At 47.6% G+C, this 12,788-nt stretch overlaps 1 protein-coding gene across 1 annotated transcript in view; it reads right to left on the minus strand.

Annotated features, from left to right (window-relative positions):
* Positions 1-887: 887 nt before the first annotated feature.
* FBXW8 (F-box and WD repeat domain containing 8) overlaps positions 888-12,788 on the minus strand; it is a 121,221-nt gene continuing 109,320 nt past the window's right edge. The window contains 3 exon segments of the mRNA XM_017887877.1: positions 888-2,263; positions 2,781-2,891; positions 5,784-5,957. Coding sequence (XP_017743366.1) covers positions 2,119-2,263; positions 2,781-2,891; positions 5,784-5,957 — 430 coding nt within the window. The 3' untranslated portion in view covers positions 888-2,118.

Consider the following 12,788-nt stretch of genomic DNA (forward strand, 5'->3'; position numbering starts at 1 on the left):
TGGCTGAAAGGAAGCAGAAACCCCTCCGGTCCATCTGCCTGCAGGAAGGCGGGGTCCAAAAGAAAGCACTCTGGATGGGGAGGCCACACTTCCCAGTCGCAGCTCTATCTGCTCCGTTCCCCTGTGTAGCTGGAGATGAATGTGGAATAGCTGCATACCTTAAGCAATCTGAAAAACCTTCCAGAACCTTCATGACGTGAAGGTTCTAGGCTTTGGAGTAATGGCCAGCATTTCCCGCTGATATATACGCATGTGCAACTGAGAGGACTCGGGTTTTCTCTGGAATGACTGTGAACAGATGGTTCCCACGTGGCAGGTACTTCTGCATCCTCAGGTACCTTTTCTCTTCCTCATGGCTCCTTGTACCTTTTTGTTTATCAAGAGTTGTATATTTTGTCTTTTTATTTTTTTGTCAAAAACTGCTTTTGGGCCGGGTGCAGTGACTCACACCTGTAATCCCGGCACTTTGGGAGGCTGAGGCAGGCGGATTATTTGAGGTCAGAAGCTTGAGACCAGTCTGGCCAACATGGCAAAACCCTGTCTCTACTAAAAATACACACATTAGCCAGGTGTGATGGCAGGAGAATCACTTGAACCCAGGAGGCAGAAGTTGCAGTGAGCCGAGATCAGGCCATTGCTCTCCAGCCTAGGTGACAGAGCGAGACTCCACCTAAAAGAAAAACAAACAAAAAAAACCCTGCTTTTGAAAAGCTTTATATTAACTATTGGTTTTCTATTCCGTTAATGTCTGATTTTATCCTGATTTAACCCCTGACTTCTGCTTGCTTTGGGATTGCGGCTACCTTTTCTGAGCTGAGGTGCCAGCCCCTCCCAGCCTCATCCCCTGGGTTTTGTATTCAGTGCTTTTACTGTCAACCCAGTCTAGAGAGTTTATAGTTTGTTTTTATTAACTTCTTTAAATCCAAGTGAATTCGGGAGTGTCTGGAATTGTCTTATTTTGCTTTTTGTTGATTTCTCACTATTCTGCATGGGGGTCAATTCCTAGAAAAGCAGGGCTCTGCCTGCGGGTCTGGCCCACAGGGTGCAGTGTCTCGGGGTTGGAGGGTTCTATAATTTGGCCTGTATGGTGCGAATCTTTGTGCATCTGAGCTGTTCTTTGTGGCCTTCGTACAGGGTGGTTTTTTGTCATGTTCTATGTGTATCTGAAATTCTATACACATCTATCGGATCCAGCTTGTTAGAGATATTAAGTAAATCTTCCAGATCTTTACGTTTTTCTCACTGATTTGCCTGCTGTGAGAATGGATTTTATTGCTCTTTGTAGTTCTATCTGTTTTTGCTTTGATATTCTGAAGGTATATTAGGTGGATGCTGTTGCGTTTAGAACTGCTGAAAATCAAGAGTAAGGCAATGGCTTGCTTCCAGAATACTTTGGAAGTGGCAGCTCTGTGTCACACTGAACAGCTCTCTCCTGTCCCGTTCACCTTGAAGGCTGTTTAGTCAATGAATATTTAGAAAATATTTGCTTTGTATCACACATCATAGACACAACAGTAAGCAAAATAGTCATTAATGACTAAACTGTGTAAGTATATAATTATAAACCATGGTAAAAGCTGTGAAGAAAAAGTACTGCTCTACCAGCTTGCTACTGGAAGGTGGTGGTGGCAAGTGTCACAGAGAGCACCCTAAGTAAATACAGGGAAAAGGACATGGAGGTTATTGCCTTGGAGGCCAGGGACAAGCACATCCAAAGGCCCTTGGAGGAAAAGAGGGAAGGGACTGGAGACTGGAAAGACGGCCTGCAGGGCTGGAGCTGGGAAGGCGAACACAGAGAAGCTGGTTGAGCAGGGACCATATGGGACCCCACAGCGAGATCCCGGAGGTGTCCTGAGGGAGCTGAGGCCAGAGTGGCCGGCTGGGTGGAGAAGGAGGCTATGTTTGTGTTGGCAGCATGTGGGACTTGAGCCCCAGCATACACCAGGTTGCCCCAGGCGCCGGGGAAGTGCAGGGGTCAGGGAGACACATGCCGTCAGGCACAGCACCCTGGGCTGCTTTCTTCCCCTAAACATTTACCACCTGTGCAGAGCTGCCTGGAGTTTTAAGATGGATACCACTGGTTCCTCCCATTTTTCTCCGTGCTCCTGAGGCACATCCCTAAACGTGGTTATAGGGAAAGGCCAGTGCGAGGTCATAGTAGTGAGTGGCCATGGCGTCACAGGATGAACGGCAGACAGGGAGAGGGCTCTGGAAGGCCAGCTGGTCCACTGCAAACTCGTAGGCACGGATCAGCCCCCGGTGTCTAGAAAGAGCACAAAGATGGTGACAGGTCAGGGCTGCCTCGCTGACCCTCACCCCGGCTGCTTCTGTCTTTGCAGGAGGCATTCTCCTGAGACCAGACAGAGGTTCATCTTCACAAAGGTGTCCTCCGGGCACACAGCATCACATACTCACAGTCCCAGGCTTAGCGGTCAACGTGGGGGTGCACAAGTCGGATGGGCGCAGTGAGTGTCACAGGGCAAGGACTCGAGGATGAGCCTTGCCCCTGTGACGGGATTCTAACCACAGCAGACCCCTCAGCATACGGCTTGCCCTCCCTCTCTGCACAGCCGACAGCGTGGACTCGCCCCACGGGGCTGTCGTGCATCAGATGCTAGGCGCTAAGTACGGGTCAGCATTGATGTTTATGTTCCCAATTCCTAGAAAGGCAGGGCCCTGCCTGAGGGTACAGCCCATAGGGTGCAATGTGTCATGGGGGCGGGGTTCTACACATCAATCAAACTAAGATGGTCTCTGACTCGCCCAGCCCCACCACTAACCTCCTGTGAGTAGTGAAGCTGTCCAGGTCGGCTTTTCGCATCACCGTCTGGTAGGGCACGTTGGCCGTGATGAGGCTGTGGCTGCTGAATGAGATGTGCTGCACAGGGTGTCTGGAAGGCAGTGGGAGAGAGCTCGTAAGGGGGCATCCACCGGGCCTGCGCATGGCCTGCACTTGCTGCCACAGACCTGGGAGTTCAGAGCTGCAGGGGATTCTAGAACCCATAAAGCTAAGCTTCTCTTTCAGAGGGAACAGGCCCCATGGAAGCAGTGTCTCACCTCAGCTCCCAAAGCTCAGGTGAGCAGGCCATGCTTCGGGCATGACTTTGTCAACAGGTCTGCATGCCCCGTACGCATGCTGGCATCTGCCCCAACAACCTGGTACATTCCAGACATAAAGGACACACCCTACTGGAGATGAATCAACCACGTGCAACAGAGACTGGTCCATCGCTGCCTCCCTGGGCAAGTCCCTTGAGCTCTCCCAGCCAGGCTCTCCATCATCTATAGAGCACTGGGGGCCTGTTCACTGTTGATCCATGAAGGCGCCCCTGATCCGGCTCACAGGGCTGTGATGACACACGTCCCCTGGGTGGTGAAAGCACGTTTGGGAAATCTTGGAACAAAATGGCTCCAAGTCTGTTGAACAGAGGTTTGCATTTGTTCTGAAAACTTTCGTGCAGTACCTGCTGTGGTCACGGCACTGAGCTAGGAGACACTGAATTAAAAAGATGCCTCATCCAGGTGGATGCCTGACCCAGGGAGGGCCCTAGCTAGTGAAGAAGGTAAGATGCAGTCCCAGAAAATGTGACTAACGCTTCTGTAGCACGAGCGAAGTTACAAGCTACAAAGACTGCATGACGCAGAATTAAGTGCTGGGAGGAGCAGGAGGGGGTGCACAGGAGGGGACGAGGCCTGTGTGGGCTGGGCCAGGGCTGCTCTCCTTGACTAAAGCAGAAGGTTCTTGGGAGTGAGGGAAGCTAGGGAGCAGTCCCTACCTCCCCGGGGTTGGGACACCCACAGCAGGAAAGTGGTGGTGGATTTGGCATGGGGCCTGGAGGATGAGAAAGACCCGCAGAGGGAGGGCAGGCTTAGTGGAGGCCTGCAGCATGGCAGACTGATGGCACCCTGTCAGGCAGGCGAGGACCTGGGCTGAAGAGACTAAGGCCTGGCAGCAGGCACTGCAGGTGAGGCCTTGAGTAAGTCAGTGAGTTCTGGGCAGGAGACCGTGTGTCTGTCAGCCTTGTTCTGGTGAAAACAGTGACCGCGTGGGGGACAAGCCCGGGTCGCACAGGGACAGAGGCAGTGCTGGGACAGGGCCGCACCTCTGGGGAAGGCCTTCCTTACCTAGGCTTCATCTCAGTGGCCTGTCCCGGGGGTGAAGCTTTGCAGAGAGAAAAATGAGATCTGCTGGAGTGTGGGGCCAGCGGCTATCCCTGAGGACCTGGATGGCTGATCCAGCCGGGAATTTTGGTGCAGGAGTTTTAGTTGCCATTTGGCACCACCTGGTGGCAATTCAGTGCATCAGCATAGAAGTCAGAAAAAGGGCCCAGGTGACAGGGACACAGCAAGGGGGCGGGCCTAGGCAGTACCCAGGGCTCTGTCTGATAAAATCTGCCAGCCACAGTGTTCGCCAACAGCGCCCTCCAAGGAAGAAGCCCGGTCTGCATGTAACCCTGCCGCCTCTTGGAGACGCCTGGCAAACTGCCGGCCTTGCAGAAAGAGCAGGCCGCTGCTCAGAGGTCGGTCCACCTTGATTCGCAGTAAGTGGGGAACAAAGCTGAGTTCACTGCGAGGGCCTTGCCCTGTTTCTGCTCTTCTATGTTGTCATGCTCATAGGCCACCAGCCCAGAGTCATCTTGTTTTTGTAGAGATGGGGTTTCATTCTGTCACCCAGGCTGGAGTACAGTGGCACAGTCCCTGCAGCCTCAAACCCCTGGGCTCCATGGAGCAATCCTCCCCTGTCAGCCTCCTGAGTCACTGGGACTAGAGGTGCACACCACCATGCCTGGAGAATTTTGAAAGAGGCAGGGTCTCCCTGGGTTGCCCAGGCCAGTCTCAAACCTCTGGCCTTGAGAGCTCCTCGGTCTCCTGAGTAGCTGGGATTACAGGTGAGCCACCATGCCTGGCCAAATGTCTCTTCACAGCGGTGTTGAGGGGCAGCGAGGGAGAGGGCCAGTTGCCTTTATCCCCACCTGTCTCAAAGACAGGATCTCCAGTTCGAGGCCTGCAGGGCGAGGTAGAGGTGGTGGCGGGTGGCCTCAAGTCAGCTCTGACGAGCCTGCCCTGGGCTGCTGCTTTGAAGGTCAGGGGCAGGCTCACTGGAAATGTCTTAACCAGTTAGGCACCAATGGCATAAACCTACCCACATCTGTGATGCCAACAGCCTGTGCTTAGGGTAGTGTATATTTATATCTCCAATAGTGGTGTTAAAGGTGGAGACAACACATTCCTCCTTCACTGGAGCCTGAACCCCTTCCTTCTAAGTGCTCTTCTATGTAAACGGCACGAGGACAGTCGAAGCAACGGGCAGTACCATGGTTACACATGACGGACTCGAGTGGAGGACAGCGGCCGCGCCAGCCCTGCCTTTCACCTGTGGGCAGATGGGGTGTCACATCCTGGTCTAGCCCAGCGAGTTTCCTATGTTTTCGAGTTCCCTTTTCTGTTTATTAAGATGGAGAAATTCTAAAATAATCAGAATAGCACTTACAAAAAAGTAGTTTCATTCTTAGAGAAAGCTGGGCCTAATGTTCGAATTGTGGCGATCTGAACGATGTCAGAGACAGGAACTGCATCCCCAATGACCAGCGCCACTTCCAAGCCTGTTTCCTCCTCTGCAGAGCGGTGCTGGTATAGCAGCTGGCTCCTAGGGCCACAGTGAGGATTCACCTGGCGAAGCTGGGGGGTAGGGGGCATTTAGCACCATTCCTGGTACAGGCTGATTAGCGCTGCCTTCCCTGTTCCTACTAGAAACTCCCAAGAGTGTCTGGAATGCATCTTACCCAGAATACACCTCCCACAGCTTTTGGTTCGTCCGATAATCCCACACGGACACCAGGCCTTCCTCGCCTCCGCTGACGATCTTCCAGTCGTCCATCTGCACGGCAGAGACCGCAAGCTGGTGGGCAGAGAGCGACAGGGCGATGTTACCGCTGCGGAGGTCATGGATCCTCACCCTGGACAGGCCCAAGAAGAGCAGAGAAGGGAAATGGGGTTTGAGTCAAAGATTGAAATGAACAAACTCCCCCTTCACTGTGCTGGTCTGTGCACGGCACTGCTATGAAAAACTCCTCAGCTGCAAACATCGATAATAAGGACATCAACCTTTTATCTCCTCATTAGAGACTGTCAGGGAGGACCCACACCATCTCATCTGAATGGTTTAAAAGCACATGGAGCAAGAAAGACGCAGGCCAAGGACAGTGGCTGCCCACTTTACCTGCCTAACAGGGAAAAGCCACCTGCGTGACTGCACACGCAGGTTGGCCTGAGAAGCCTGTCCCAGCAGTAGGTGTATTGCCCAGAACGGTAATTTTGCTGTTGGTAAAATAACCTGTTAAGGTAGCAAGAGCTACAAAGCCAGACACCCTAGATCCTCACCCAGTTAGGAAAAGAACACTTTTTGGGTACTTCACTTGACTTTGTAAGTTTATTGCTGTCTTGTTGGAAGTGAGAGAGGGAAAGCCTTTATACTTGATACGCACAGCAGAGCGGGGATAAAGGTGTGTGTACCCTGGGCAGTCACTGATTGAAATAATTACTTGCCTTATAATAATCCACATTTCTTTCAGAACCTCTTTAAAAACTGCTTTTATGTATGTTGAATTTTCACGAGGATAAGTTAGATAATGGGACAGAAATCTCGTCTCCACTGCAACCACCACCATAGTTTCTACAATAAGTCACAAAGGCTAAAAGTAAATCAAATTGATTACATTTAGTAAATGTAAAGATGAGCTTCAGAGACCCTATGATGCAAGTTGAAAAGGAAAAGACAGTCCCTGCCCTGAAAAGACCCCAGCATCTAGCAAGGAACAGGACAAAGACAAGGATATATGATTAAAAACGCATGTCTGGCCCAAAAGCTGGGAGAGACAGGACTCTCTGAAACACGTCCTGTGCCCTGACTCTAGTTATGCGAGCATGCGCACACACGACGTCGATCTTCCAAGTTCTGAGGGAAAATTATTTTGAACCAACAATTCTCTACCTAGCTTAGCTCCCAAGTTTGAAGGCATAATAGACTTTTTTTTCTTTAACAGAAAAGGACTCAAAGTGAACTACCTGTGGATACTCTCTGAAAGAAAGTGGTATAGCAAAATACCAGAACAAGAAGACAGATGGCTTAAGTGGGACCTGATGTGTCTGCTGGATCCATGGAGGCACACAGGACAAACCTTCCTATTAACAAGAAGAGCTGCCAGTGGATCACAAAGTAAAAATATATGCTATGCATGAAAAACACATCTGCAAATGAGGAAGAAAAAATGTTACAATTTTAATACTAGAAAAGGCAGATTTCAAGGCAAAAGCATTTGCTGAGAACACTTATAACAATGAAGGGGTGGTTCACTCAATGTTTGGTCAGACCTGGAAAAACAAAACTCCATGGATCACATTTCTTTTTCTAGGTTTTGTTTTTTATTATTTTTTTAAAGACACGGTCTCACTCCCGTCACCCAGGCTGGAGTGTAGTGGCACCATCGTGGCTCACTGCAGCCTCAACTTCCTGGGCTCAGGTGATCCTCCCACCTCAGCCTCCCGAGCAGCTGGGACTACAAGCACGTACCACCACACCAGGCTAATTTTTTTTATTTTCAGTAGAGATGGTCTTGCCATGTTGCTCAGGCTGGTCTCGAACTCCTGGGCTCAAGGGATCCACCTACTCAGCCTCCTAAAGTGCCGGGATTACAGGCATGTGCCACTGCACTCAGCCTGTTTTTGTTTTTTTGGTTTTTAATTGTTTCTTTAGTCACTATAATCTATTCCGAAACAATCTATTTCTATTTCTTGAATTTTTAAAATCTCCAAATCTGAAAACTTAGATGAGTAAATGGCTTTCTGGGAAAATAAGAATTATCAAAACGAATCCCCAGGAGACAGAAAATCCAAGTAGATAAAATAACACATAGCAGCCTGAGGAAGCCAGCAAGGGGCAACAGTCCCTACAAAAAAAGAACAAGTCACTTTGGCCAGACCTGTAGGGACGAGCTGCCTCCAGGGCTAAGTTAACTGTTCCACAGCCTAGGAAAAGGAGGGAAGCTTCCAAATTCTCCATGAAGCCAGCATTCTATGACCAAAGCCTAAAGCTGAGAGCACGATCAAAGAAAACTCCATATCCCAGTGAGATACCAAGAACAGACTCCACAGCAGGATGCCACAGACAAGGGAATCAACAAAAAACCACCTGGTCATGTCCACGGAGGCCGGAAGAAATGGGATGAAGCGCCACACCCATCCCAGATGCGGCCGTGAGGCACTGCCACCACCATTATTTCACATCGCTTTTTAAAAACTAGACACAATTAGACAAAAGGAAAAAACGAAAAGTAAAAAATTGGAAAGTGGGTAGACTTCTCATTAGTAAGAAGGGACAGTCCCAGAGAATTCAGTAACACAGAGTCAAAGATAAATTTATAGGCTAAAATCTAGTTTAAAAAATAGAATCAAAGAAAATGTCCCATTTGTAACAACAGTTAGAGGCAAAATACTCTATAGTAGTTTTCTCAGCTTGGAGCTCTACCACATATATTATACAAATTATAGAGGGCGCAAAGAGTTAAACATAATTAAACTATAAAAATATTCAAAGGAGGACGGCCTTTCTAAACAAAGTACAGAAGGTGAAAAAAGGGTTTAACTTTTTCCTGTGGGGCAGGGAAAATCAGAAAGTCAGTCCAGTGATAAACAGAGGAAAATGTTTGCAACAAAAAGGGCTAATGTCTTATAATAAATGCCTTCAAATCAGTAAAGAGTGATAACCCATTATTAAATCGAGAGAAAAGATAAGAAAAAGCAATTCACAGAAAAATACTAATGGCTTTTCAACACGTGTAAGATGTTTAAGTTTACTGGTAATAAAATAAATTACACAGTAAAACTACAATGCAATGCCACTTGTCACCGATCTCCGCAGCAAAGGTGAAGTATGGTAACGCCCTACGAGGCACTGTGTGGCAGGGAGACGTGGACAGGTAGGTACTCCTAGATGGCTGAGGCGAGCACAAATCCTTCTTTGGGGAGTGATTTGGCAATATCCAACCAAACACCACATGCACCTCACTTCTGAGCCGGCAATTCCACTTCAAGGAGGTAGCTACACGAGTGTCCACATACACGCAAGGCCAGTCACCAAAGCACTGACCTTAGTTGTAAAAGAGGCTTCTGTTTCAGACAACATGTTGACGGTTCCACTGCAAAACACTTAAAAATGCTGGATAAAATCCTTTTAAGGGCACTGCTGAGCTCACGTAGTGACTTCCCCAGGACCTGAGCTGAAAACCAGATAGGAGAGGGTGAGCTGCAACTTCAGTTGCCCGCGTGGTGGGGGAGCCTGCTGGCAAGTGCCAGGCTCGGCTCCGTGGTTTCGTCAAACACACTGAAGGGCCACCCAAGGCAGGGAGCACAGAGTATGGAGACTCCTGCTTTCAATACAGAAGCATGAAGGTACAGTCTCTGAAATTAAATTCGGGAGACAGGCTGGAAGCAGATCAGAGAATGGGGGAATTAGAAGAAAAATCTGAAGAAATGACCAAGAATGGAGCACAAAGAGATAAATATGAAAACTGATAAGAGACACGAGGGACAGAAGGGGTGGTGCCGCATACACCCCAAGTTCCGGAAGGACAGTTACCAGCTGGTGTTTCCCAGAACTGATGAAAGACATGCGTGCCGACTCATGCACACGACCAAATACAAAAGACATACCTAAGAGTATAATTAGAAAAATGGGAAAACACAAAGACAAAGAGGTCCTACAAGCAGCCTGAGAGAAAAAGACATTACCTATTAAGGAACGATAATTAGACTGACAGGAAAAATTAAACACATTTTCGCTGTGATGAACTGGAATGACTGGATGTAGGTGACGCGATTAACTAGCTCATCATCAACTGAGTGCTAGTTAAAGCAACTATGGTACATCCATACAGTGGGACCCGGGACAGAACTACACAGGCCGACTGGCAGCCGTGCGCACAGGCGTGTGCTGGGGGGCATGCGTTTAGGCCGCGTGGGTGCGGACGGCCCCCGGAGAATGCTCAGCATTCAAGCGGCCACAATGAGGGAGGGTGACAAGGCTGCTGGGAAGAGGATGCGCTTCGCCCTCTAGGATACTCTGCTTTTGAGCCCATTTTGAATGTGCATACTTCCTGTTTAAATAAAACCAAACAATTTTGAAGATCAAATTCTGAAAGCACATATTTGAAACATTAACAACAATTACCTTGGAGAAGAAAGAGGGCAATAAAGGAGGCTTTTGTGTTTTATTCTGGATGCTGCCATGTTTAAAAAACAAGAATTCATTCATGACCCGGAGGCCTTCAACGGTCACACTCTTTCTTGAGCTGAGAGGTGGATGCGCGGGCATTCTCGGTTATTCTTGAAACTGTACACACACCTTATATACGCTCCCATACATATGTTCTGTTTCATAATTTACAAAATAATACTTTCATCCATTTCTTAGATAAGGTGAAATAAAACAGGATGGAACAATACGTCGTTTTAGAACACAGAGGAGACACTCTTCCTGCTAGGCTGTGTAACTGACAAGGCAACGCAAGTGAATAGAGAGGTCCGTTGCTACAGATGCTGTTCAGTCCCTGACTTGCCAGTCAGGGATCTGGGAGCAGAAAGATGCAGAGAGCCTGAAGACGACTTTGAAAACAAAGGTCTCCCTCTGTTGCATTTACAGACACCTATCCTTAGGCATGCGTAGGTAAGAGAACTCGGGCTGTGTGCGCAGGGAAGAGAAAAAGGATAAATGCTGTAAAGAGAACTCTGACTTTAGGCCATAATGGGAACTTGAAAAGGGTTGGGGAAAGGGGGAGCGGAAGTGTTTACCAAGTACTTTTCAGTGCATATTTGGTTAATCAGAGTCTAGTCTGCTATGGTGATTTCCATAAAGAGCTCCTCTGCTGAATATTTATACTCCATAATTTACAGTTTGGCTGTTAAGGAGACAAAGGCAAACACAAATTTGGTCCAGAAGTTCAAAGTTTGCCATCTGTTTTCCTATTGTATTTAGATACCAGCATGGATGGCTCCAAGCAAAATAAACAAATAAACCAAAAGATACGGCCTCACTGTATTTTATATCACTAAGAAAAAAAAAAAAAAAAAATAGGCCAAACCAGCCTTGAATTTCTCCCCTTGGGAAAAGGAAAACATTTTCTGACATCTCCTTAAAGAAGCACCACTCTGGCTTCTCGTCGACAGAAGCAGCAGACAGCACAGTGTGCTAAGTCCACCCAAGCCATTCAGATTCACATGAAGAAACAGGTATCTGCCTCGGACATCTGACAGCGCACAGCACCAGCCCGAATGCCGTCCGCCTTGGCAAAGCCCGTCGTCAGCTCAGCGCTCAAACCAAATACTCGACGCTGGGAAACAGGTAGCACAGCAAATGGGCACCAGAATATGCCAAGACAACCGATTCCAGGGACAAAGAGGAGCCAATGGTAGATACTGTGAATCCCCATCTAGCGAGTATTTCATCAACTTTGCCCGTTGAAAGGAAAAATAATTGGTCTGAAAGCTGTAATTGTATTATGTTTAATATTCATGGTTGGGCTTGGAGGACAGTTCCAACACTCCCTCTCTCCAGCCCCTCTCTAATGAAAATCACGCCATAGGAGTCGGCAGTAGCCCACCAATTAAAACAAAAGACACCAGAACCTTCCAAAGACTCCAACAGAGGAGCATCCATCTGATGGGCAGGAAAACGTGCTGGAACCGAGAGGGAGGCACGCTCTGGTTGGTCCTGTGTTAAGAGCTTTGAATAACTTATTATAACACTTGCAGATGGAGCAAATGCAACATTTACGCCCCAATCACTCTCTCTAACAGCAGGCAGCAGTAGCACGAGCACAGCACACAACTTTATATTTGTCAGGGCAAGAAGCAAGCGCCGAGACTCTGTAATTGGGGGGGGGGTCACAACTCAGGGCGTGCTTCCTATTGGCTTGGCTTAAATACTCCCATATGATAATGAGGCGCACTGTAGCTGATGGCAAGCTGAAGCCTATTCAGTGTCTGGCTCGGCAGTTTCATTAAGGAGGACCTGACCTTCAGCTATGTTTCTACCCAGAAAATAAAGGGAACAAGCAATGAGGTATTACAATGTAGGCTTTTTTTAATGACCAAATTAATTTTAAAAATAGTATTGTTTTAAAGAAATCAATACACGATTCTGTTTGGTCTCACTGAACCTGGGCTATTAAATATTAAAGAGGATTTTAAATATAACCTTATATGCCAAAATCAATAGCTTTATCTACAAAGCACTGACGATGGCCTTTGGTGAAAGATTCATTTTAAATAGCAACTAGAAAAACATGTATTTTCAGGTAGAACTGCCAGTTTAATCCAGCTAGGCTAAGCTTAGCGCTGTCTGTATTTTAAGGCTGTATCTCTGAAGTTTAGAGTTCTCTGAATAGAGAACATACAATTCTATGTGGCCAAGATTAACAAGTCTTTCAGACTGGTCACTGAACCTTTCTGGACCAGCATTGATGGTCTTGAACCAAAATTCTGAGATCCATAACAAGTCCACCCAGTGGGCAAAGATGATAATGTATATAATGCCAAGAAAAGGGCACATGGTCCCAAGTTGGAAATACTAAAACGTTTAGTTATTAACTAAGTCATGAGTATTTCCTATATACATACTGTTACTTTCATATAGAGTGACACTGTTCAACATGCCTGACATTTGGAAGTTTACTGTTATATTACTTATTTTATTTTATTTTTATTTATTTATTTATTTTTGAGACAGAGTCTCG

This window comes from Rhinopithecus bieti, unplaced genomic scaffold, assembly GCF_001698545.2.
Source record: "Rhinopithecus bieti isolate Rb0 unplaced genomic scaffold, ASM169854v2 scaffold_17010, whole genome shotgun sequence".
Lineage (NCBI taxonomy): Eukaryota > Metazoa > Chordata > Mammalia > Primates > Cercopithecidae > Rhinopithecus > Rhinopithecus bieti.